The sequence below is a fragment of the Pinus tabuliformis genome, chromosome X (genome assembly GCF_031772625.1).
Source record: "Pinus tabuliformis cultivar Carrire ecotype Pingquan chromosome X, CPIR1, whole genome shotgun sequence".
In the NCBI taxonomy this organism is placed as follows: Eukaryota; Viridiplantae; Streptophyta; class Pinopsida; order Pinales; family Pinaceae; genus Pinus; species Pinus tabuliformis.
This window is the reverse complement of record NC_142308.1, coordinates 1176405324-1176428775: the sequence shown is the minus strand read 5'-3', so window position 1 is coordinate 1176428775 and position 23452 is coordinate 1176405324. Positions and strand designations below refer to the sequence as shown.

Genomic DNA, 23452 nt, shown 5'->3' with positions numbered 1-23452 from the left:
TAAGAATCATATTTTTCATTCATTAAGTGGCCTAAACATGGGCTCCATAATGCCCAATGGACTAAACTATTCTGATTTACCTCTCGGTTCTATTGAAATCTCACCACCCAAACTCAAACAAAACCCTTGAACTTCATAACTAGCCTAATACCTCAAAAAACAAAGCTAAATCATAAAGAGAGAGCTCTCTTTGGATATAGATTGGCTAGATTTTGTATCTCAAAAATTGGTCTTTGGTTACCTCGACATCCTTCCCTTTCTTACAACTTTGGAAAAAACTTGAGTAATAACAAATACACGGTTAAAAAAACCGCTAAAACCGCTCAGAAGAACCTTTCTCCTCTTCTTGATAAGGGTTATGGTCCGCGGCAAGGAAAGATCTCTCGAGTGAACATTCCACGTGGCGTGATTTCTATGGCACACGCAGAGATGTCCTTATCAGCTGCCAGCTACAAAATGCGCAAGGCTACCGCTGGCGGGAGGAGAATGTCAGTTGCTGCAGAAAGAAATGTCCGTGACAGAAATTCAAGATTTCGGAGCCCTATTTTGCTTACGAGCAGCCATGGCAGAAGAGCGCTTTATATCGACATGTGATTTATCTTCGTCTTCTTCTTTTTCTATTTCTTCACCCGATTCCACGGCCTCTTCCGCTTCCTCGGACGACATGACGGACAGCGGCAATTCTTCATGGGGTTCCTCGCCTCCACCGATACCCCATGGCAATGGCGGCCCTCTCTTCCATATGAAGTCTCTCAGTGGTAGCCTCCCTTGTCGCAAGTAAGTCTAATGGCAACCGTGTATTCATTTATAAAATTGCTGTGTCTTCACTGAGGGTTGCAGGGATTAATTTTGTGTGTATGTTTGAATAATTTCCAGGAGGGGTTTATCGATTTTTTTCACCGGCAAGTCGCAGTCATTTACATCTCTGGGAGATGTGAAATGCGTGGAAGAGCTGGCCAAGCCGGAGAAGAAGAAGCTCAGGAGTTCCCACAGCTGGGAATCGACGAGAAAATCATCATATAATAATCCGACTTTTCGATCATCAATACTCTTGGCAGGCTCAGCCGAATCCATGAAAACACCCTGCAAATCTCCTTATGGATCAAAATTGGGCAAGAAAAATGGCCATTTAATTCCCGCGAAATCCCACAAGCTACCGCCATCGCCTCCTAAACAAATAAGGAGGACTCATGGGCAGGATACAATACACTAATTTTCATATCCATGCCGAATAGCGCCTGCTGAACACTGTACATAATACTCAACATGGGCCTCGATAAGCTTCTCAAACCCTCACGGGTTTCGATCGAATGGCCCCTTCTTCTTTTTTCCCTCTTAAAAAGTTTGGTTTAACTATTCTATGTTTAGGAGTTCGTTGTTGTTTAAAATTAATAATCAGTTAGATATTGTTAAAAATCAATAATTGGTAGTTCCGTTTAGATATCGTTAAAAATCAATTGTTTAGATATTGTTAAAAATCAATAATTGGTAGATCAAATTGATCATTCCAACAAACTTTTGAATGATTTGAAGTAAATTTCACTTCCCATAAATTTAATTTATATTTTATTTTAATGTAAACACAGAATATTTATTGAAACATCATTATTCACTTCAATATTAAGATATTCAAATTTTTAAGATTTTCAATTTATTCAAAATTTTATCACACAATTCAAACAATAGTAGGGAGAATTAAATCCCCTGGATACCACTGGAACTATTGTCCTTTGACATTTAATTCTTTACTTAATTGTTATTATTATTATCATGTAATATTTATCTTTTTCTTAACTTTCGAATTTATTAACGAAGAAGAATCAAATCTTTTAATATGTAATTGTCTTTTAAATGCATAATTTGAAAAAAGTTTTCAATTCCAAAAATTTAATTCCTAACCACACTTAATAGATCTATAATTAAAATATATGTATACTAATTCTAACAATATTATTTATATTTATATAAATTTCACATCTCTATATAAAAATATTTTTACTTTTAATTTGATCAAAATATAATTATTCACCTACTTCATAAATATTCAACATTTTATAAATTTTTATATACATATCACATTTTTATTATTAACTTTATTATGTTTATTAATTATATATTTTGAATATGAATTATATATATATATATATATATATATATATATATTATAATTTTATTAATACAAACAAAATACAATATAATAAATTCGATTGAATTTATGTATTTTTTATATTTAATGAGTTACTATAACATTTTCTCATAATAAAAATGAGCCACTATACCATTTTGTTATAAAGTTGTAAAGAACTTCTCACCATAATTAACTTCCATCAATTCCTAGTAAGATATCATTTGAGATGAGAATTACTTAAGCAATGTGAGAACTAAGTTCAAATTTAACTTCTTAAAATCTTAAGAAAGTTCAAATTTAACTTCTTAAAATCTTACAAATTAATATCACAAAGCGTATTTTATTTGGTTAAAAATTATTGTATAATATAAAAAATTATTGTATAATATAATTAATAAATGTTGAGTTTTTTTATTATTAAAATTAAATAATATAATTTTAAAATAGGTTATAATTTATGTGAGGTGTAGTTTTGGTGGAATAATAATTTGTCAATCTAAGCAATCGCAAAACACGAAGGTGTCACACACTCGAGAGGTCACGGTGCACCCAAAAGCACCTTGTAACCATATCTAGCCCTTGGGGTCATGACAGGTGGTATTAAAGCGCATACCAAAGAAAATCATAGCAAGAATTCCAAGGAATCTACGAAGATATGAAGAATTTGGTTTGCAGTTTACCACGCTCAGGTAGAAGCCAAAGTTGAATTCAATGGAAGTGGTTGCAGGTGAAGTTGCTTATCTTTATTGCAGAAGTGGGAAGGGAATTTTCTATGATTGTTTTCCAGGAAGGCAGAGGGGGATTGGCTATTAGTTTCTGGTATAGGGGATAATTGGGTAGAACTTGTGTGAGTGTTAGCGAGGCCACATATGGGGGCTATTATTAGTAGGTCAAAATGGTGAACACAAGAGGTGGCTCGATGACCCAAGATGAGGCTACATTGGTAGAAAAGGTCCAAGTTATCAAGAAAAACTTGGCAATGGATGGTGGATGCAATGGAAGACCATGAAATCGAGTTCGAAGAGATTCAAAGGGATATTGGAGAGATAAGGGAAGTTATTGATGCATGATCCTACACAATTAAGGATATAGCAAAACAATCCCAAGGTCAAGAAAATCATTGATAAATTACTTGGAAGAGAGACTCAAATCACTTATGGCATTGACACAATACCAGATCTTTATTACTTTTTATTTTGCACTCAAAAAGAGGTTTGCATATTAAGAGATTTGTTGATCTAGAGTTAAAATAAATTTGTGCTAGTTAATAAAATAAAAATACAATATAATAAATTGAATTGAATGTGATAATGAAGTTGTCTTGTGGATTAATCACATCATTGAGATTTGGTCGACGTTACAAACCATCTAATGTGTTTCATCCTTAGGACAAAGGTGAAAAGATCAATCTACCCATAAGTTTAAATAACAAAGATGCATCAAGGGCCAAAGTTAGTTGTTGGAAATTAGCCATTAAGAATTAGTTATTAGAAAAATAAAATTAATATTATTTAAAAATAAAATTGAAAAAATAAAATTAATATTTAATTAAAAATTAAAAAATAGCTATTATGAAATAGTTGTTAAGAGTTAGCCATTAGAAATTCGATGTTAGAACAATTGAAATAATAATTAAATAAATATTATTATTATTATTATTTCTTAAATTAAATTAAATTAAAAATAATAAAATTAATATTGATATAATAAAAAAAGGGTAATCAAGAAGAGAGGGTAGGTACCCAACTCCTACTTAATTTCCAACCATCATCTCTATTGAGGTTGATTGCATGTTTATCAATCTTAATAGCTTCTCTTAGCTTCCTATGATGGAAATGATCAACCCTTGCGATGACCCGAGAATCCTCAATGCAGACATGCTGCTTAGATTTCTCCGCATGTTCAGCCAAAGATGAGGATCGTAAACGATTATACTTAATGTATGTTGCATGTTCTTGGATTCTCTGGTTAATAGAGCGACCAATTTCCCCAATGTAGGGAATCCCACAAGAACATGCGATAGAGTAAATCCCTTTCATATCTTTATGGTTCACAGGGTCTTTAAGGGATCTAAGATAATTTCTAATGGTATTAAGGGGTTTGAAGGTGGCAGAAACCTTACTCTTTTTAAAAATATGAGCAATCCTATCCATGGTCCCCTGGATAAATGAATGCTATACATTGGAGAAAAGATCATCACGAGCAGGTTTAACCTTGGAATCTTTATAGGCTCTTTGGAAAGTTTTGAGGCCTTGATGCTTGCTATAGCCATTATTTTCAAAAACCTTCAGAAGATGAGATTTTTCTTCTCCCAAGTGATTCTCATCTGAAATCCTCAGAGCACGGGTGGCAAGAGTGCTGAGAACTCCGAATTACTGAGCCAGAAAATGATGAAAACTGGTATGAAGATATTTTTCTGTGTGAGTTTTTTTGTGATAAACTTGGTGAAAAACGGAATTGAATCTATTTATTATTTTTACTACTTTAATAATTGAGTAAAAATTATATTTTATTATTATCATTATTTTGATCTAAAACTTTATCCAACTAACCACTACAACATCTTTTCCATAATATGTTATATAGTAGATGTCGAATTAACTTGCATCATGACATTGGAATATATGATTTTTTTTTTGTCAAGTTGTCTAAGTTCTCAAGAGATTACTTCAGGATTGACCCATGGCTTGAGAAACCACGGCCCAAAGGCATCTAAGCCATCAAAATCATCTAGGGATCGCACCTGGTCTAGACTACACCAGCCCTTAACATGGTTAGATTTTTACCCACAAAATTTCAAATTAATGACCTTCACATCATAGAATTATTTAACAATACACCCCATCACTATTTACTCTACACCACGTGTGGAAAAAATATACAATTATTAAATATCTTCTGAGTTCATGATTCTTTAAATAGCGTAAAAACTAAATTTGTATTTTACTTCAATTTATTTAGTTAATACTATAAAATTTATTTTTGCTTAAAGTTAAGTGTATAATTTAATTAATAGATGTTTTGAATGCCTTTTATCAAAATTAGAATTTATTGTTGTTTAAAATATTTTTTAAATACATAAAATTAATCGAACGAATTGGCTAATAAAGGAAACATGCACTCTTGATAAAGAACACATACACGAGTCCTTGAGTGGAATGGAAATAAAAAAAAATGAACATCATGAAACACAATATTTGGGATATATTTATAACCCCTGTAATGGGTTGTCTGCTTTTTAGATAATTCGAACCATATTTTCATTGAGAGCCTTAAATATGGACTGTTTAACGACAATTCTATTATTATATTTAAGTTATTATGTCAATTACTGTGATGTTAAATAAATAAATTTAAGGAAAGATGATTAAGTTATTATGTCAATTACTGTGATGTTAAATAAATAAATTTAAGGAAAGATGACGGGTTGGCAGAGTTTTCAAAGATTTGATATAAAATATTTACAAATTTATATTTATAAAGAGTTGTATTGATAGGTAATTTTAAATAAATACCGGGAAATTTGTGTGATTAAAAGGTTGAGTTCAAGTTTATAATTGAAAGATATAGAAAATGGTTATCAATTTTGACGAGAAAATTTGGAAGGTTTATTGATTTTTTTAAAAACAAATTATCACATTTATATAAAAAAATTAACTTAAAAAAAATAATTAAAAACAGGTATAAATTATGAAAATGCAATTAGACATAATATACTTGAGTTTAGGTCAAAGGAATACAAAGTGATGTGTCAGCTTGGTACTAGGTGGTTTGAGAGAATTTTGTTGGAGAGTTATCCAAAAATAAACAATTTTTAAAAATATTATTAGAGAATACACTGGCACAATTTGTAAAAACTAAACCATACATGAGAGAGTTTAAGTCAAGGAACTAATTATTCCTATATTGGTGATGTCTTAGCTTGGTACTAGGTGGTTTGAGAGATTTTTGTTGCTAGTGTCCAACCTAAGCAACGCGAGCTAATTCTAACTAAAAATATAATCTTAACAAAAGTCATGGCCAAAGAAAAATGTTCTTCAACAAAGCCCTAAAAAGTAAATCCAAGCTTGTGGTTTTGGTAAAAGAAAAAACTATAACCTTCGAGGGTCTATTACTGAAAGGGACACATACCGAGCACTTGCGTTAATGTCTCAATTCCAAGGTGACGAAAAAGCTACGTAAATCATACAATTCAAGTGTAGAAAGGCAAATGATCCCTTTAGGCCACCCATATTGAATAAAATGCTTTGGTATTAATGGAACCTTCATTGACTTGTAGAGAGATGGTAAAACAAGAAAACACATTATTACATAAAATGGGATATTTAAAATTAAGATGGATTTTTTTTTTCAAATGGATGGTTAGAAGATTTTTATTAAAAATAAAATATGGATTTTGGGCCAGAATCCTTACATGATTTATTCATTTCCACCATAATTCTGCTCTCAGATGTCCAGTATAGATGTAGGCTATGGTTATGGCAATTTTTTCCTATAATTCTAAATTGATGCATACTATAGAATCTATAGTAGATGCGTAGATACAGAGAGAACTTGCATAACATCATAAACTTAAACTTAGAAAAAACTATCCAAAAACTAGCCATCAAACCAAGCACATCTTTAGGATTGGAGCTCATAAATCACTTTTGTTGCTATAGAGATTGAACCATCCTCCCTCTTTTTCAAGCTATATCTTCGCCATATTCAACCTCTGAAGAAGCTAGCTATAGTCCTGTGACAAACAAGTCCTCCATATCTACCATTTTGCAGTGAATGGCTGCCATCTCGATCCTAAATTCACTCTGCAAATGATCAATTTTAATTTGCATCAACTTGAGCTTGGAGTCAGTTAACAATTGAAGGGATTTGTGAACCTTTTCTTCAGCCTCTTAACGTTGCTTGAAGGCGAGCTGCATGCTTTCCATAGCCTCAAGGACCTTGTTCAAAATTTCATTTACGTCGACAGGTGCAGTGCCACAGGAAGAGGAGCTCGCATTCTCCATGTTGAAATTGCACAACATCAACACCAGGTTGCGAATGTTGGCTTTGATAACCACTACGTTTATGAAACCATACTCTGCGAAGTTTAGGGCTTGAAGAATAATATCTATACTACGCCATTGAATGTATTCATGAGAGGGCATGATGTCGGGACAAAGAATGCCATCATCGCTTCTGTATTTCTTCCTTCTCTGTTGAATGCAGGGCTGGAATTTTCATGTTAATACAACTTCGAAATCCTTGTTGAAAGAAAAAATTGCTATATATAAGCAGGGATAAAAGCTCTAGCATGAGGTGAAATGAATGCAACTGTCTCAACTAACTAATAAATCGAAACCCAACGCAAGTCCAAGAAAACACAAGGTAGCAGAAGGAAGACTCCACCGATCAGGTGTGAATGCTAGCTTGACATGAGTACATCAGGGGAGACGATCAGGGCCTATCAGTAGATGATGACTGCCAAACCTTATAAACCATTACATTTGAGACATTAATTTTCCAACTAGTTAATTGCTCCTTGTAATTGTCAGCTTCCCTCACTTTTAATTTTCCTTAAATGCAATTTAAAATTCTCTCTTTGCTATTTTGAAACATCATGGAAATGGGGATTTTATTTTAAATTCATTATTTAGCTCTATGATCCCTTTATTCAATTTAGCTCCCTTATTTGCTAAATCATTTGCAAATGAGTTTAAATTACATGGTAGAGTTGAACTTGTTCAAACTACTGAAGTTGAAGAAGGATATGATGCACCATGGGAGAATTATTGCATTTATGTTTATGTTTGGCCTCCCGTACTCGCCGGATTACTATGACTGAATCACCAAATATCATAACTATCTGAGTCTTCTTTTCAATGGCTAGATTTAAACATTTGCAAAGAGTGAGAAATTCTGCTTGATTGTTGGTTGTTCCTCCCAATCCCAAGCATATTGTGTTCTAATTTTTCCATGGGGACAAAAAATCACCCCTCCTACTCCTACCACCCCTACTTAAAATTACCATGTTAAAAACTATTTTATAAAAAATTAAAAAAATAATCACAAATTTTGATTTGTGGACGGATTAAAAATTATATATATATGATTTTGTAGAACAAAATATGTAACGATAATTTTAAATTGAAAAATAGTTAATTCTAAATTGGGAAATGGTTTTGATAGTATATCTTATTATAAATTTTAAATTACATGTAAAAATTAATCATTGTAAGGAAAAAATAAATTATTGCATATTAAAGAGCCACAATCAATTTTGTGGATCAATCATTTTGAAAAGTACCTCAATGACAAAATTGCCAATGACAAAATTGCCCACATCATTACTTTTGCATGAGATATGCTTGGTTTCGCATCCGAAAGCAATATAGCGATGAAAACAAAGAATACTCATCCCTTCTCGATATACACATTAAAGGTGTTTAAATCTAGAGACTATAATTCAAATATTCTTTTGGATAAGGATGACTCGGCACCTCACAAGATATAGACATTAAAGGTGTTTAAATCTCGATTGGGTGGAGAACCTTTAGAGATTATAATTCAAATATTCTTTTGGATAAGGATGACTCGGCACTTCACAAAAAGGGAACTTTGATGTGGGTCACAATTGTTTCAGTAACAATTTCATTTGTAATTGGATTAGATAAGGGTTTCCATGAGGATCAAACATTGAACATGTTGATCCTCTCATTTAGATCACCATTTATAAGTCATTTGCCGACCAAGCCTCATCTTTAGAACCATGTTGCCCCCACGTCATCAGAGTCAACAACATTTAAGCATATTCACTCTTTGTCACGATTAGCATTTTGGTTTGGTATGAGTCAATGAATCACTGTGGAATCCAATCAATTTTCATTTGATTTATGGTTAAATTTATATAGATTTCTTTGAGACATCAACTTTCATCGCCTCTTCTGGATGACAACAAATATGTGGCTTGTTAATGGCCGAATCCATGAAAACACCCTTCAAGTCTTGTTATGGACCAAAGTTGGGCAAGAAAAATGGCCATTTAATTCCCACGAAATCCTACAAGCTACCGTTGTCGCCTCCTAAACAAATAAGGACGACTCATGGGCAGCAGACAATACACTAATTTTGAGATCCATACCGAACAGCGCCTGCTGAACGCTACACAATACTCAACATGAGCTTCCTTTTATTTATTGTAAATTTCTCAATCTGATGGGTTTCGATCCATCGGCGGAAGAAAGCCTTTTTTCCTCGACGTATCGTTTTTAATTTTTTTTTTATAGTTGGTATGCTTCTGCGCCGCGCTAACCGGGACATTTAATTTTGTACTTTATTTCCACGCAAATGCAGCGCATTTACTGAGACGTAATTTCATTTGACTATTACATAATTGGCTTAATTAATTTATATCGATTCATTTTATTTTTCGGTTTATGAGTCCATAAACTATCGAGGAGAATCAAATTATATATATATATTTTTAATACTCAGTAAATTTAAAAATAACATAAATTTATGTTAATTTTTAATAATATTTTTTATATTTATATAAAATTTAATATATATATTAAAGTTTAATAATATATATAGTTGGAGAGGTAGGAGTGGGAGGGATTATCCCATGAAAAAATAGATATTCAATATGCTTCAAGAGTGTTACAAATAATCAAGTAGAATATTTAGCATGGTGGTCACGACTAGAGTTGGTCATGTCGAGGAAAATTAAGTTATTGATGGTATTTGGGGATTCCATGATCATCATCTGACAAGTGGTTAAACTCAACGAACTCCATCAATGCTCAACTTACAATTTTACAAAGGATAACAATGAAAATTAGGAAATTTGATTCAGTAGAGTTTCATCATGTCAAGAGGCATTTAAATCCCATGGCAAGTGTGTTGGTGAATAAAGGAGTTGCACTGGAACAAAGGATGTTGGCAAAGGATGATAGCAATGTCATCTTTGAACCTTTACCATGAGAGTAAAAATTAAGGTCCATACAAATGGTACACCAATTTGAATTAGTGTAATTAGAGGACAAATTTTTAAGTGGGAGGCTCAATGGCCTCATGTCAGACCTCGTCCTTGACTGACGATCCCCCAAAATAAATATATTGAAGACTGACAACATTACTTTAATGCCATGGCTAGGGCCCTCCTAAACACTTGGTTAAGGTTTACTGTTGTACATGAAACTTGGGATAGATGGTGGATTGGCATCAATTATAGTAAAGGCAAGTGGAATTTGTAGTATAACTTCTCCATCTGCATGGTGAGGCAAGCACACTTGAGCAACAAAGCTTTAATGGCATTGGTTAAGAACTGTCACGGGGATGAATCAAGAAGGGAACGTCTCGCTAGTACAATGAATAATGCACGACATCGAATTAAAGGTCATGAGTGGCCATGCTAATTGACGGGAATGGGTTGGCGAGGAGGAAGTCTATATAAGATAAGAAAGTCCATTATCCTAAACGCCAAGGTATGTGACTAGAAACAAGATTTTATAGGTGATAAAGTTGCTCGAGGTGCACGAGAGAGCATGGCGGGCGAAACACAGATCTCGACCTCCAAGGAGAATGGGGAGATTACCCACCAGCTAGATTACATCTCTGTGACCATGGAGCACATTATATCTTTGCTCAAATGACAAGGAGAAATGGTGGCCACGTAGAATCAGGTTCATATGCAACTTCTTAGCCAAAATACTGATTTGTTACAAAGCAAAATAGACAGGCTACAGGGAAAATTGGGCAAAATGGATTGTTTTCCGAGAAAGTTATGTTGAAAATTGTAACTAGGTTCAGTCTTCACACGGGGGACTTCACTAACAAAAAAATATCATACCACGTGTGTTCATATTGGGACATAAAAAATGAGGAAAAAATGAAATAATGTACTGAGCATATAATAAGGGGTAAAGGGTTTATATATGTTGTATAGCAATATGTGTATTATAGGGTATTGTTTATATAATACATTGGCCATGTAGAGGCAAAAAACAAGCGGGATGGAGAAATAGAGGTTCGGGAGTATTGTGGGAGTATCGAGAGTGGGAGGGAGAAAGAAAACACTATGGTAATATTAGCTCCAGAGTAGCCTAATGTTCAAGCCTATGGCCCTAACTTATTGATATGCAATTTATGGTAATGTTAAATTCTTAAAGTAAAAGTGACATTCTCCTTTATGTTTTATTTTCATCTTTTTACTTCAAAATTTAACATTGCCATGAAATGACCTAGGATGTTTGAGAGTGGTTTTGACCTCATTACATTTAATATGGAGAAAGTAGAATTTTGGATCTCATTCAAAATCCAGCAGAGTTTTCAGTTTTTCATGATTTCAAGATTAGGGGATTGCAATGTTTCCATTGGATTTTGTCACATACTAGGGTATGGAACTCGTATTTAATCAAGAGAACCAAACCCTCCATGTACCTTGATGTTAGTGACATTGGTTGTCAAACTCCTCTATCATCGCCCTACTAAAAATGTACCCATCACTCAAACAAAATCTTGACCTAACATGCTACATTTTTTCTATCTTATGTTAATGCTTAAAAGGTGATATTAATGACATAGATCCCATGATAGGAAATGATTTTGATGATATGTAGGTTTTTGTTGTAGCATGATTTTTTGTATGCTAGAGGCCATCCAGAGCCTATTTGCTGATGTATTTGAAGTTTAGATATGGATTGCATTCGATGTTATTTTGGTTATGTGCACCCTTACATGTCGAATATAAATGAGAACTTGTAATTTGTGGACCTATGGTTGATGAATATTATAACTACTATATGAATGATGTTATATGGTTTAATCCATGTTTTTATGTTTTTTTTCACTAATTCATCATTCTACATGCTTTTGATGACATATATGCATCAAAATATATAAAACTAGCATTTGCACCAGATGTTCCAAAGGAAATGCCGTAAGGCATAGACTTGATAAGAATCGTGGTATAAAAATTAGAAAACAAAAAGACATTCAAAGCTAGAAGATAAAGAGAAATCACTTACATTATGCTAAATTTATAGATTCTATAACCTTTCCAACACAGATTGCCTCTCAGTATTCAAAGATTCTTTTTCAAGTTCCAATAGAAAATATTTGATCAAAAAGATGTATCAAATATTTGATACAGATTGCCTCTTTTTCAATATTGAGTCATCTCACTTGATCAAAAGATCACATTCTTTTACCACTTGCTCTTAAGGTGATTGGATTTGCCTTTGCTTGTCCTTGCTCAACTTCTTCTGTGAATTTAGACTGTCCGAAAACTCACTATAGATGCATGTTGAGAGACAAAGATAACAATGAAGTCCTGTTAGACGGAATATATTCCTTGTGTCTCCTTAGAGTCCTATTGAATTCCAATACCTCTCTATTTTCCATGTCTATGCTCAGAGCCCCAAACTCTACCAACCAAACCATGTTGAAAAAGACAATTCCAGAATGAGAGCCACGGTTCAAGAGAAATAAGGAGAAGGCTACAGACACCTTGTGCATCCTCAACAGAGGATAGAAACCAGGACAAGAGACCCTTCACCATGAAATCCTCAAGAAATGCCCTGCAACAAGTAGTCCAGATGGAACACACAAAAGAAAGGGAAAGCCCTAGAGAAACAGAGTTGAGAGACCACTCTCTTCCAAATCCCTTACAAACTACTACCGATTGTAAGGTGTTACAATGCCAAACTACCTCTAAATCCTTATTCACCGATGAGCAGCAGTTTACTTCTCTCGATCCACCTTGGTATTTTGTGCCTTACCATGAGCCTGAAGTCCTCTCTATTTCCAATCCTACAGCTCCAGATCCCTCACTATTGCTCATAACTCATTATTCTCCCTCATGCTATGCTATTTATCCATCATTGACACTTCAAAGATAAACTCTGTATGTTCATCCTATATAATGGTACCCAAAAGAACCTAGTCTCCCATGAATTTGTAGACCACCTCTGTGTATCACAAAATTGTTAACTAAACCATATTCATGGCACCTAATTCAACACCTAATTGTTAACTACGAATAGCCTTCTCCCTGGCTCTAGTCCCTTCCTGGAATACTCAATCAAGCCCCTCTCCCAATAAGTAACTTGAAATAATTAGGTGGTTGAGAACAAAAAGCATGCCACATCAAAAGGAAGGGTAAAGAGGGTCCACCTTCGACTATGATTGGAGGGTGTTTTATTATAAGATCTCCAAAAATCTCCCTGCCTTCTGAAACATGGACAAATGCATTCCAACCCTCTAGAACAAGTTGATGAAGAACAACTTCTGGCTTCGTTGTGAAATCGAAGAACATTGTTGGAGTTCGGGTGTGTACAGGGGAATTAATGCCAAAATATTCTCTAGCTATGACAACTGCTCTAACACCATCTTTCTAACCTTTGGTATGTCTTTACCTTCCGACAACTGCTCTAACACAATATTTCTCAACCTTTGGTATGTCTTTACCTTCCAATTCTTGATATGCAGGTTCAATCCTATACAGAAAACTAATGCCTTGTAAGTTTATAACTGAATTAAAAATAGAGAATCTTAAATAAATTATCTAATGCCTTGTAAGTCTATAACTGAATTAAAAATAGAGAATCTTAAATAAATAATCTTGTTAGAAACAAGGTTACTTACATTTTGTCTTTTGATGAAATATTTACCCAAAGTTACAATCCAATGTCGACCACTTTGCTTGCTAGCATTTCACAGTGGAGTGTACCTCTTCCAGCTGTCATCCATGTACCCATTGTAACACATGATAATTTTAGCACATTTTCCATCCTTAAAGGAGATGGAATAAGAGGAGGCTTAATCTGACTCCATGAATCATTCTTGGTATCATATCTCCAGAAAGAAAATTCAACTGCATGACTCGACAACATATAAATATATGATCCCATCAATGCACAAGCAATTAGACAACCCCCCATTGGCAGGGCCTTGGTCTTGAGCCAAGTATTAGTCTTGGGGTCATAGGAATCCATATAGCCCGCATAAGCATAAGGTTGTAATGAGAAACCATTCTTTTTACCAAACTTAAGCCCTTCGATTACATAAAAAATCCCATCCACGACAGCACCCAGGAAGCTGTATCTCTTTCTAGGCATATTTGCAATCAGTCTCCATAAATCGAGGTCAGGAACATATTCCTCTACATGAAAAATGGATTCCCTGCAATTATCTCTCCTTAGAGAGCCTCCAATAACGTAAATCTTGCCAAAAATTACACAATAACCTTTCGTTTTTAGAGGCATCGCCCGTTCTTTGGAATTTATTTATAGATTCATACCAATACTGTCGTTTTATCTGATTTTCACATCGATTAAGGCTATAAGTGTACTTCTCTGCTTGACTGAACTCCATCTGGCTACATTGGATTATTGACAACATAATGTTTCATGTTACCACTTAGTAAGTCCAAAAAAATATTACAACTATTTCTAAGAAAAGACACCAGAGTTTCATTATATCTAGGAAAGTTAACTGCAATGATACACAGAGCTTCTTGGAAGAACAAAAGAAAACTAACATATCATAACTTAATACATTAAGCAAACAACTATATATTAGTCCCTGCCTAGAAAAAGTGTTTAATGACAAAACCAAAAGTTGTAACTGTTGATGCAAAACCCTTTATCTGTGCTGTCTGCTCAATAGGAAGTGCACCCGGGTCAATAGAACAAGGCATTAATTTGGATTTTACTATGTTGAACAACTACTTAACCTCTTTCATATATTTATATGCTCTGTTGATGTGCATGAAAATCAAACTCATTTCATCTACTTTCACGAATGTAGTAATAAGAAATGCCAAAATATCAGGATTTTATTAAGGACATTTTATCAAACAAGATTTTTCTTTTTGATGATTCAATATTTATCAAGTTAGTAAGAAAATCATTGAATGGTTGAACACAATTTGTAGGACATGTATTAAATTCCTTTGATGATCAGGAAAATCATTTGCACTTGAATTGTTTGCATGGCTGCCCTATAGCAACAACTAAGCCATCAAAACAACTTGAATATAACATCCTGAGAGTTACAAAGTTTGAAAAAATAAGAGCAGATATTAAAGACTGTGAACTAATTGAGTTGAGTAGTGACAACAATTGTGAATTCATGGTGTAAATTTAAACAAATGCCATTTATGCCTAGATAATGAAGGACAGACATACAAATGGCGATTCCATGGTCCAAACAAATTTGCCTTTGAAATAAATCTTATCTATTATTGGACACTCAAGAACAAGAATGCAAGCCAATCCATCCTCTGCATACATCAACTAATAAAAAGTTGCAATTGTAAGAACAAAAATACAATGCAATGGAAGAAGCAACGATGGAAAGTGTATCAGATCCACGACCATGGAGGCTTATCAATCAAAATTCCATGAAAATATAGTGGAAACATTTAGGCTTGATGGAAGTCCTTATCCTATGAACTAGTTCTAAGAAAAAACAAAACCAACCTTGTGAAATCAGATTGAAAGGCCACAGAAGAGATTTCCTTACAGATTCATTGAGAAAATTACTCAGATTATCCATAATAAACCCAGAGAAGGGAATGGGAATCCTTCATAGAGCTCATGTCTGAGAATCCTATTACAGTTCCAAACTGGTAATATACAAGAAATCAACATATTTAGCTTGGCATTGAAGAGAAAGCATTAGGTGCCATGGTTAATATGAACCCTGATTTATGGAATGAACTAACACTCCACCGTAGCACAGACAACACCATTCTTAACAAGAGGAAAATCAGGTCCTCTATCCCATTCATGCAACTTAGTATCATAGATCAACACCAGCCCTTCTTCCAAGCCTCTAGCACACCTCCCGCTTCTCATAAGCAAATCGTCATTGCAACCTCCAACTTGTAAAACATAAACACATGTACCCATTGTAACAAAAGAGAATTTTAGCACATTCTCCATCCTTAAAGGTGATGGAATAGGAGGAGGCTTAATCCGACTCCATAAATCATTCCTGGTATCATATCCCCAGAAAGACAATTCAACTACATGACTTGACAACATATAAATATATGATCCCATCATTGCACAAGCAATCACACAACCCCCCATTGGCAGGCCCTTGGTCTTGAGCCAAGTATTAGTCTTGGATTCATAGGAATCCATAGAGCTCACATAATCATAAGGCTATAATGAGAAACCATTCTTCTTACCAAACTTAAGCCCTCCGATTACATAAAAAATCCCATCCACAACAACACCCAGACAACCATATCTCTTTCTAGGCATATTTGCAATGGGTCTCCATAAATCAAGGTAAGGAACACATTCCTTTACATGAACAATGGCTTCCCTGCAAGAATCTCTCCTCATAGAACCTCCAACGATATAAATCCTGCCAAAAACTACACAGTAACCTTTCATTTTCATAGGCATAATTGGAGTACTTGAAAGGGAAAATGATTGGATTTCCAAGGAATACATTTGAATTTACCACTAGAAAAACAAAATGAACATGATGAAAAAGTGCTCTAAAGAATACTACAGTTGCATTGCAAAATAATTTACAAAATAGAGTTCTAGAGACCAAGAGAGTGTGAATTCATTACAATTCAATGAATGCCCTAAAGTACCTGTACAATATTCAAAACACAGAAAGGAATTCAAAATTCTACAGGTATAAAGACTGCATGAGGGGAGACAGGTCACAAGATTTTTGTCCGTACTTCTTCAAAAAGGATGCGAAAGAAGCCGATGTGTAGTATGGTGAAGTAACGCATCCTTTTGAAGGCAATATCTGATAAAACTCTAAAACTCTGGTGATACATCAAGTGGCGTGATGGAGGGTCACCCAAACAGATGGCCACCATTAATGTAGGCCAATCAGGCGTCTGTCCCGGAGACAAATAAGGGAACCTTCCAAGTGCACATTCTAGCAAAGATAATCCAAAACTCCATATATCTGCAGAGCATCCATCATACTTTCCACTGTACCCATAAGGATCAAACCTTTCAGAACTCATATAAGCACAAGTGCCCACGAAGGAATTGCACTGGGCCAAAGTGTGAGCCAACACAGTGCTGACACCAAAATCGGCAATTTTGACTTCTCTTCTCTTGTTGATCAGCAAATTGGAGGGCTTTATATCACGGTGAACAATTTTGTTCTGGTGCAGGTAATGCAAGCCCTTGAGCACTTGCCTGGTAACATCAGCCAAATAATGTTCTCGAATATTATTATGGGCTTGAAGAACCTGCGCAAGGGTACCACCGTCCATGTACTCCAACGCAAAAGATATCTCTCCTTCTCGATCAAATATGCCATAACAATACACGATTTGTGGAGAATTATCCGTTTGGAGTATCTCCATTTCCCTCATTATTTGCTTTCGGTACTTAGTGGCTTGCCTCTGTGAATTGTTATAATAAGCAGGAACGGTAATGACAACTTTATTCACTTGACAACCCAGGTATGCTTGGGCGATTTCTTTCATTACCATTGAAGAGATTTCCTCAGCCACAAAGGTTTTCTCTTCTCCCTTAAAAGTTACTTGGATCAAGGGCTTATCATTGGATTCGCAAACAATAGAAAAGGGCCAAAGGCTCTTATCAGCTTGGACAGAGGAATCAGAGAAACGCCTGCCAATCAACCTCTTGGCATCAAAAACAGTGTTCGCAGGGTTGAAAGCGACTTGATTCTTGGCAGGCTCTCCGATGAGGCGTTCATTTTCTGTGAAGGCAACCATGGAAGGAGTAATCCGATTGCCCTGATCATTGGGAATGATATCCACTCTGTCATGATAACCATCCCAAACACCCACACAACTGTAAGTGGTTCCAAGATCGATGCTGATAGCCTTGCCATTGGGATTATGAGGGAAAGCCATGGATGGATATTGTGATCATTTAGCAAGATTGAACGTAACTTATTCTCCACGATGTAAATCTCAAATTAAGTTGGAGGTATAAACCTTAGATATTTTGAACTCGAGTACTTGGGTACACTGAAAGTTTCATCAGTTGGAAGAGAAAACTTCACAATATTTTTCAGGTTAATCATTTTATATATGGAAGTTTTTGAGGTACTTATCATGGAACCGTTTTCAAGTTTATAGCAATACATGAGATTTAACACTGAGACAATTTGACCTGTAAATTTTAGGAAATTATTTGAAAGAAAAATTTTGTTTGTTGTCCAATAGATAGATTGAAGTATGCATTATCAGAAGCTAAAATCTATGACAAATTCAAATTAGAAGACAGAGTAACATTTGTAATTACAAATTGCAGAAGCTTCTGTATATTGAGATATAATTCCATTTCAATTCATATATTATGTCCAGTGACCAAATTTTCCACCAATCTCATATTCATATATATATAATTGAGTAACTATGTTAGAAGATGTTGTAGCTAAATGCTAAAGCGGAGATTATATCACAATATAGTTCTAGTAAAACATAAAAATACATATAAAATGCTATGTACAATATCTTGATAGATACCTTTAAATCAACCTTGTGTATAATGACTAGCAACATCCTCCAAAATTGTACTAACTAATTCATCTTCCTAAGTCACAGATTTTATTTATTTATTGAACTAATGTACAGATTCTTACTCTTCTTTCTCTTTTAACCCTGCTCTGGAAAAATTTGCTTAGGTTCTTGGATCCGAGGCCATTTCCTGATCAACTCTGCGAAGATTAATTTCTAAATTCCAAAGCTGCCTCCATTTGGCTCGTGCCTCATCCAACTATTGTTGTACTGCCAACACAGATTCTTTAATTTCTGCTACTTGAGCTATAATTTGACTGTCAGTTTCAGTTTTTGTTGCATCAAGATTGGGAACAGAAGCCCTATTGCAACTTTAATTTCTACTACTTGAGCTATAATTTGACTGTCAGTTTCAGTTTTTGTTGCATCAAGATTGGGAACAAAAGCCCTATTGCAACATATGTGTTCTTTATGACTTTGCAACATTCCTTGAGTCTCTTGCAAATAATCCATTTGATAACTTGTACATAAATTGCCAACAATCTCATGCAAATCCCTCGAATCCATTTGATAACCTATGGAGAAATTACCAGTAATCTCATATATACAAAAAGAGAGAAGTGGATCGTTTATTTCAAGAATCGAATGAAGTTCCAAGACTGTGAACTTCATAATAAAGGAATAATATGTTAAATAGGAAGCATATATCCTCACCTATACAACATTTAATGTATTGTTGTGAGGTATATATTGTTTACCCCAATTCTTGAAGAATCAATTACAATAGTTATACACAAGCAAAAGTGTTTAATGACAAAACCAATATCTATAATTGCGGATGCAAAACCCTTTATTTATGCTATCTGCTCAATAGGCAGTGCACCCAGGTCAATAGAACAAGGGATTAATTGGGATTTTACTATGTTGAACAACTATTGAACCTCTTTCATATATTTATATGCTCTGCTGATGTGCATGAAAAACAAACTCATTTCATCTACTTTCACAAATGTAGTAATAAGAAATGCCAAAATATCAGGATTTTATTAAAGACAGTTTGTGAGATAAGATTTTTATGAGAAACCATTCCTTTTACCAAACTTAAGCCCTTCGATTACATAAAAAATCCCATCCACAGCAACACACAGGAATCCATATCTATTTCTATGCATATTTGCTATGGGTCTCCATAATAATGGCTTCCCTGCAAGCATCTCTCCTCAGAGAGCCTCCAACAACATAAAGTTTTCCAGAAATTACACAGTAACCTCTCTTCTCAGAGAGCCTCCAGCAACATAAATCCTGCCAGAAATTAGAAAGTAACCTTTCATTTTCAGAGGCATCGACCTAGTCTTTGCCACTGATTTATAGATTCCATACCAACACTGTCTTTTTATCTGATTTTTACATAGACTACCATTGAATTGAAAAATTAATGAGCGAGTCAGTTGACGGTAAGGAGTCAGTTATGAGATCAACGGAGGGAAACTTTTTAATCGTCTAACACCTAATTTGATGGTGCATAGAGAAGATAGAGTAGAGCAGAGGAGAGTTCATTTCAAAGGGAAACGCCTTACGACATAAATATATATTATATAAAATTCGCTTTCAAAACCGCTCCTGACTCGGGAGCTTTTGAAAATGTTGTTCCCCACTCCCGCTTCTCGCTTCTACTCTTGCTCCAAAACAAACATGCATCACATTACTAATACCTCTATGATATATGTTTAATGCATGTGTTAAGAGCTTTTACCTATTGCTCAGCTAGTAATCCTCCTAATGATGGGGTAGCAGAGAAGACAAAATATGTGATACCTTCACCCTTTCCTTACATTACTGATGAATAGGTTGAATGAAAGTGAAGGAGACAGTGCAACAAACTATTACTTGGTAGAGGGAAAATGTATGCCACAGGAGATAATGAAATAGACTATTGTTCGAAAGAGGGTGCATGCATGTCACACCTTCAGTCAATTATGGTTTAGATGTTGTTTCAATTTAGCAATTTTAGTTTTGGATAGAGTTTTTCTATTATCAAAGCTTTTCTTTTATTACGTTTAGCATGCATGATCTATTATTACTAGAAGGGTGCAAATCTCTAGTCAATTAGAATACTTATGCATAAGAAATTCCCATCTTAGGTAGAGGACACAGATCCAAGGAAGGGATGCATACTCCCGTTCATATTTCGAAGGAGAAACACTAACTTGGCACTCTTACCATGCATCTATGGTGCACTAGATGATCAGGCTAGGGCTACAGTTTGACAAAGTCCAACCATATAAGATTCTGCATGTGTCAATATTCATTGTTCTTTCTCTCCTCTTCTTATTCTATAAGTGAGATGAAAGTTGCACCATTGTTTTGGTTATAGAGGTTTTGTTTTGAACTGTTGTAGTGTATCTTTTTCAGTATTCAATAGAATATAGATGCGATTGAGAGTTTAGATCTATGTATTTTCCATTCAAATTTTTATGTATTTGTAAATCAACAAACTTATATATGCCTCTATTTTTATTGAAAATTTCAAGTTTTCAACTACCTAGTATTTAGGTTATTCTTTCTAAGTGCAGAATCTACTTACCATTGTTAATGAAAATAAGGAGATATAAATTTAAAAGGGTATAAAAAATGTTAATGAAAAATTGGATACCTACAATATCTAGCGAAAGTAAGGCCTTTTTAAATTGGGAAGGTGTATTTGGTTAGTATTGGTAGGGGGTTAAATAAAATGATTTTTAGAGGTATTTTCCAATATGTAGTCAAATTAAGGGTATTGTTTAGTATGCCACGAAGCACCTGCTATGTCATAGGTTCATTGAGTGAAGCCCCCATTGGTCTTCATAATGACCTAATTGTAATCATGTCATTGTATATTCTTTATAAAGAAAGAAAGAGAAATTATATTTTATTTTTGGAGTATGGGTTTCATACTCAAGTTTGAGTCAAAAGCATGTTCTTTGTGCTTTTAGGTTTTCTAGGTCTTTCTAAGATAAACAATATTAATTGTCATGTGTCATAGTCCCATTTGGACTCTTTGTAATTAAGGAAAATATTTATTTTGTTAAGAAAAAACCACTTATAAGCCCAAGACGAAGTCGCCCCAAGAAGCAAATCAAGTCGGCCTTTAGGGAGGGAATTTGACCCTTTAGAAAGGCTATATAAAGGAGAGGAGCTTGAATCATTTGTACACTCACTGAAGTCAAGTTCGGTCTGCAATAGAGAAGGAGAAGAAAGGAAGATATAATATATATATATATATATATATTTTTTTTGTAAATATATAAAATAAATTCAACAAATTACCTTATATGCACGAGCCCTTCACTTGAATGGAAATCAAGAAGTTAAACATAATGAAACACAATATTTGGGATGTATTTATAACCCCTACCGCCTTTTCTAATAAGAATCATATTTTCATTCATTAAGTGGCCTAAACATAGGCTCCTCAACGACAAGCGACATTTCTATTATGAGGAAAATAAACTCAGGATATTAAAATTATTTATTATAAAGAAAAGAATATATATATATATTATTTTTGAAAAATGAAATTAAATAAATATTTATAAATAAATTATGTTTTTATAGATAGGTATTTTTTTAAAATTAATATAGAGAAATTTGTATGGATTAAAAGGTTGAAGTAGAAGATTAAAATTAAGAGATATACGAAATGGTTATTGTTATCGATGAGAAAAGTTAAAAGGTTTATTGAGTTTTTTTAGTAAAAAATAATTATCAAATTTGCACAAAATTGTTAATTTGGTCAAACAAAAACAATTCTAAACTATGGAGGAGACTAATAACGATTGTAAAAACTAAAAAAGACATGACATATTTGAGTTTAAGTCAAGGAAAATAGTTGCTTCCATAATTGTGACGTCTCCATCAATGTTCAATGCGGCGCTAGAAGGTCTAAGAGAATTTTGATGCTACTTTCCAACCTAAGTAACGAGAGATAGTTGCAACTAAGGCTAGGATTTCCCTACTAAGTCTGTGATTGGAGGTGTCTCATTTTACTGTCATGCAGATGTTGTACCTATATGTTTATTTAACTTCTATACCACTAACTCCAAAATGCATGACTGGTTCTTTTGTTACAGTAATATCCCCATTATGGGATCAACTTTGAATTGACATTGTGATCTTGCTTATTGGAAGCTTCTAGATGGGATTGAAGAGAAATTTCAAATTTGTTGAGGGTAGCCTCATTTCATTAAAGGGAGGGTATTGTCTCATGAAGATCATGGTAGTCCATGAGTTCAATACCAATGGAGGAGGATTATGTATGACAAAGGTAGGTATTTGCAAACAAACATGCTAGACAAAAAGTCCTCAAGCATCCCTAAACACATATAGAATGATGTCTAGAAAAATCTCGGTAGCTATTGCTAGAATTAAGAAGTTTGTGCCTCTAGGAAATGTTGAAGGGAGATGAACATCTAAAATTTCATTCGCACCTATCTTGACAAAATGAGGAACATACAAGATGCAATGAGTGAGGGAGGATGGAGATAAACTAGTGGAATTATCCTAAATGGTGTCACGGTGCTCCCACTAGAAAGTAGAGGGTGACATATCCTACTACCTTACGTGAGAGTTGAATTATCCCACATCCAAGTATGAGAGCCATCACATAGCATTCATTAGGGATATGGGATGAGAATTGGAGCATGATGTAAGGGAAAGATGGTTTTGTCTTCCTTGTCCTTGCTACATGGAGGATTATGTCATGCATTGTGCTATTTGTCAAGACAATCCTAATGTGTGTGAATTGAGTTGGAATTAAGGAATTGATTGTTCATACCTTTGACCATTGATGAATATGCTCCCCCATTTTTTATTTGAGGCCTATT

General features: G+C 34.3%; 1 protein-coding gene and 3 pseudogenes across 1 annotated transcript; 1 reads left to right on the top strand and 3 right to left on the bottom strand.

Annotated features, from left to right (window-relative positions):
• The first annotated feature begins 245 nt into the window (after window positions 1-245).
• LOC149144131 (uncharacterized) lies at window positions 246-1361 on the top strand. Its single transcript, XM_089449280.1, has 2 exons — window positions 246-777; window positions 877-1361. The coding sequence occupies exons 1-2, from the start codon at window positions 509-511 to the stop codon at window positions 1211-1213; spliced, it is 606 nt and encodes a 201-aa protein (XP_089305406.1). The 5' UTR covers window positions 246-508; the 3' UTR covers window positions 1214-1361.
• A 12424-nt stretch (window positions 1362-13785) lies between these two features.
• On the bottom strand, window positions 13786-14373 carry LOC149144130 (F-box/kelch-repeat protein At5g26960 pseudogene; annotated as a pseudogene).
• A 1458-nt stretch (window positions 14374-15831) lies between these two features.
• Window positions 15832-16518, bottom strand: LOC149144129 (F-box/kelch-repeat protein At5g26960 pseudogene; annotated as a pseudogene).
• A 306-nt stretch (window positions 16519-16824) lies between these two features.
• LOC149144128 (mitogen-activated protein kinase kinase 9 pseudogene) lies at window positions 16825-17981 on the bottom strand (annotated as a pseudogene).
• Between the last annotated feature and the right edge of the window lie 5471 nt (window positions 17982-23452).

Coding starts and splice junctions, on each gene's coding strand:
- LOC149144131 (XM_089449280.1), top strand. CDS start 509: ATGTCCGTGACAGAAATTCAAGATTTCGGAGCCCTATTTTGCTTACGA. Junction 778..876: donor GGTAGCCTCCCTTGTCGCAA/GTAAGTCTAATG, acceptor AATAATTTCCAG/GAGGGGTTTATCGATTTTTT.